The 3,034-nt window shown below is 55.3% G+C and overlaps 1 gene segment (V, D, J or C); it reads left to right on the forward strand.

Moving 5' to 3' along the window:
* Positions 1 to 1,682: 1,682 nt before the first annotated feature.
* LOC106723230 lies at positions 1,683 to 2,191 on the forward strand. The segment is given in 2 exon segments: positions 1,683 to 1,776; positions 1,869 to 2,191. Coding segments are annotated over 2 exon segments (369 nt in total).
* The last annotated feature ends 843 nt before the right edge of the window (positions 2,192 to 3,034 follow it).

The following is a 3,034-nucleotide window of genomic DNA, read 5'->3' on the forward strand; positions in this document are numbered from 1 at the left end:
AGAGCTCAGCACAGCCCAAACCCCTGGGAATGAACGGCTACTACAGAGGTCAGCATGGACATGCCTCCAACCTGGCCTCAGTCATCTGAGGGGGTCGGACTCGATGATCTATTGAGGTCCCTTCCGACCCTAACATTTATGAATCTATGAATCTGGTGCTGCTGGGACTGGTCCTGCTGCAGAATTTAACCTGTGCATGTGTTGGCTTCCACCCTTATGGTGCTGCATGTAATAGGGATGTGGACACACGCACAGTACTGCAAAGTCCTCCAGACAGTAAGCAAATGCCCTGCATTAACCCCCTAAACCCTGAGATTCTCTTTCTCTGCACAAACAGCCCTAGCACAAATCCATTCAACTTCTGTATCACATCCTCAGTTACCGTGAAACAATCCGTCACTTCTAATCCAGAGCAGGAACCTTCTCAATAAAACCAGGCACCCCCAAGATGCAGGGCTCAGAGAAAGGCAATCACAAGTCCACACCAGGGAAGGAGCTGTTCCCTTGCAGGGAAGGAAAGGCCCAGAGTTTGAAAAGATTCACTTTGACAACCCCTGAGCCATAAAGAATTTCCAAACCCGCTCTAGGGCTTTATCTGCTTCCCCAGGTGCCTGCTAATCAATGGACAAATGCATGTTCTGTCCAATGAAACCTGAAAAGGCCCTTAAAAAACAAAAATAGGAAAATGGTGGACCCCATTTCCTGCTTAATGCCTGGAAGCTTCCTCCTTAAACAGCACCCCGGCCCTCAGAGCCTCAGCATCTCCCCAGACCTGTTTACTCCTGCCGGCCGGGAATGCCAGACACCAATCCCAATGACCATGACACAGGTGCTGGTTTTGCCGTCCCTCCTGGCAGCCCCTCTGGCTGAGCATTTCCTGCACTGGGGGCAGGGGGATGCAGGGGCAGGGTTCATTAGCTAAAGCCATGGTCGTTTCTCCATTAGGATGTCAGCATCCTCTGCACTGAACCCCAGCACTCATCTGCTGACTTCTAGCACAGATTCATTAGCTACCACCTCCCTTCACAGTAGCACTCGTACAGTCAGACCCACTTCCCAGAAACCACAGTCTGCACCCGGGCAGGCCACGGTTTCTCTCTTCTCCCCAAGACCCAGGTGATGCCCAAGATGATAAGCCTCCTCTCTACACAGTCAGGTCTCTGACTTCCATGTGAGCTCTTCTGTTCCTCCTGGGCACTGAATCCCCTGCCAAAGACAAATCCCGCTTGGCCCCAGAACACGTGGCTCCCACTTCCTCAGCCCAGCCCGTGGGAGTCAGGACATGACTGAAGTGTCACTGCTCAGCACGCTCCCTGGACACGCTGTATCCAGACCACTCAGAGCCAGTGTGAGGCAAGGCACAGGGGGAGAGGTGCAGTTCCCCCCATTCATTGTAGACCCCAGCCTAGAGACAGAGCCCCTGGGAGATCATCCCTGCCTCGAGAGATGGGATCTCTGGGATCCCCTGCATCCCTCCTAGCAGAGAAATGCCATGCTTCTGGGGGTGCGCAGTGAGCGCAGCATTTGCCTGCTGTTCACATGAAGTGGACACTGGTCCCACAGGGGATATTGCACTCCCAGCCTGGCTCATCTTGTACCCTCCAGGGGACCCACATGCAAATGTCTCCTCCCAGACTGCCTGCTTAAATACAGGTCTGAGTCCCAGAGCCTCAGTCCCAGCCCAGCTCCCACCCAGCCGGCTCACAGATTAATTTCTTCTGAGGCACAAGATGGAGACACCCCTGCTACTTCTTGCCCTGTTCACCTCTTTCACCTGTGAGTGTCCCTGGGGCAGGGGGCATGAAACACAGCAGGGAAATGGATGTGTTCAGTACATAACTCACTCCCTGCCTTATTTTTTTTTCCAGGTGCCACCTCGGCAGTGACACTGGTGGAGTCTGGCCCAGGGGTGGTGAAGCCTGGAGAGACCCTGTCCCTGACCTGTGCTGTCTCTGGAGTCTCCATTTCTGATGCAAGCTATGGTTGGCAATGGATCCGGCAGCCTCCTGGGAAAGGGCTGGAGTGGGTAGCAAGAATCTATCCTCACAATGGGGGCACATTGTTCAACCCATCTCTCCAGAGCCGAACCACCATCTCTGCAGACAAATCCAAGGACCAGGTCTCCTTGCAGCTGCGCTCCCTGGCATCGGCAGACACCGCCACGTATTTCTGTGCCAGGAGGACACAGTGACGCAGAACGAGCAGGGGCCGCACAAAAAGGGGAAGCTTTTCTCACACACATGCCCCAGGCCTTTTGAGAGCAGACTTGCCATTAGATCCTGATGGATATACTGTCTGGAGAGGAGTCGGAGTTATCTCAGGGGAATCAAGAGGGATAAATCCCTTCCACACCCAGCTCTTCACGGATTCGGGTGTGAAAAAATCAGGAGATTAGAGGGGCACAAGTCAATTGTCAAAGAGCATCTTCACAGCTCAGCTGCCTGAAATCCATGGAAATCAGAGGAGCTGGCACTGATCCAGGCCAGCTCCACTTCAAGCCCAGCTACCAGCCAGACATCAACACTCCTCCAGGCACCAGCCTTCCCATGAAGCCAACGGGGACCAGGGCTGAGGCAGCTCTCACTTCCCACAGACGACTGCACTGACATGCACAGCACCAGCTTCCAGCCCAGACCCCACAAGGCAGCTGTCGGCTCCCGGCAGGCCCCCCCCCCCCCCACCCGCCTCCCACTGCTGGAAACCCATCCTGCATCCCACAGGGCAGGGAGCTGCACCTCCCAGAGCTGGCACTGCCCAGGTGTAAGTGCTGCCACCCAGCAGTCTTGTGTCTCACAATAAGCATGAGGAGGGAGGGAGGGAGGGAGGGAGACTGGGACAGAGCACCTTTCCAGCCAAGGCCTGAATCACACCATGCAGCCTCTGGCAGAAGGGGAGACCAGGAGAGGCCTACGTACAATAAGCATGAGGAGGGAGGGAGGGAGGGAGGGAGACTGGGACAGAGCACCTTTCCAGCCAAGGCCTGAATCACACCATGCAGCCTCTGGCAGAAGGGGAGACCAGGAGAGGCCTACGT

Source organism: Alligator sinensis, unplaced genomic scaffold (assembly GCF_000455745.1).
Source record: "Alligator sinensis unplaced genomic scaffold, ASM45574v1 scaffold1689_1, whole genome shotgun sequence".
In the NCBI taxonomy this organism is placed as follows: domain Eukaryota; kingdom Metazoa; phylum Chordata; order Crocodylia; family Alligatoridae; genus Alligator; species Alligator sinensis.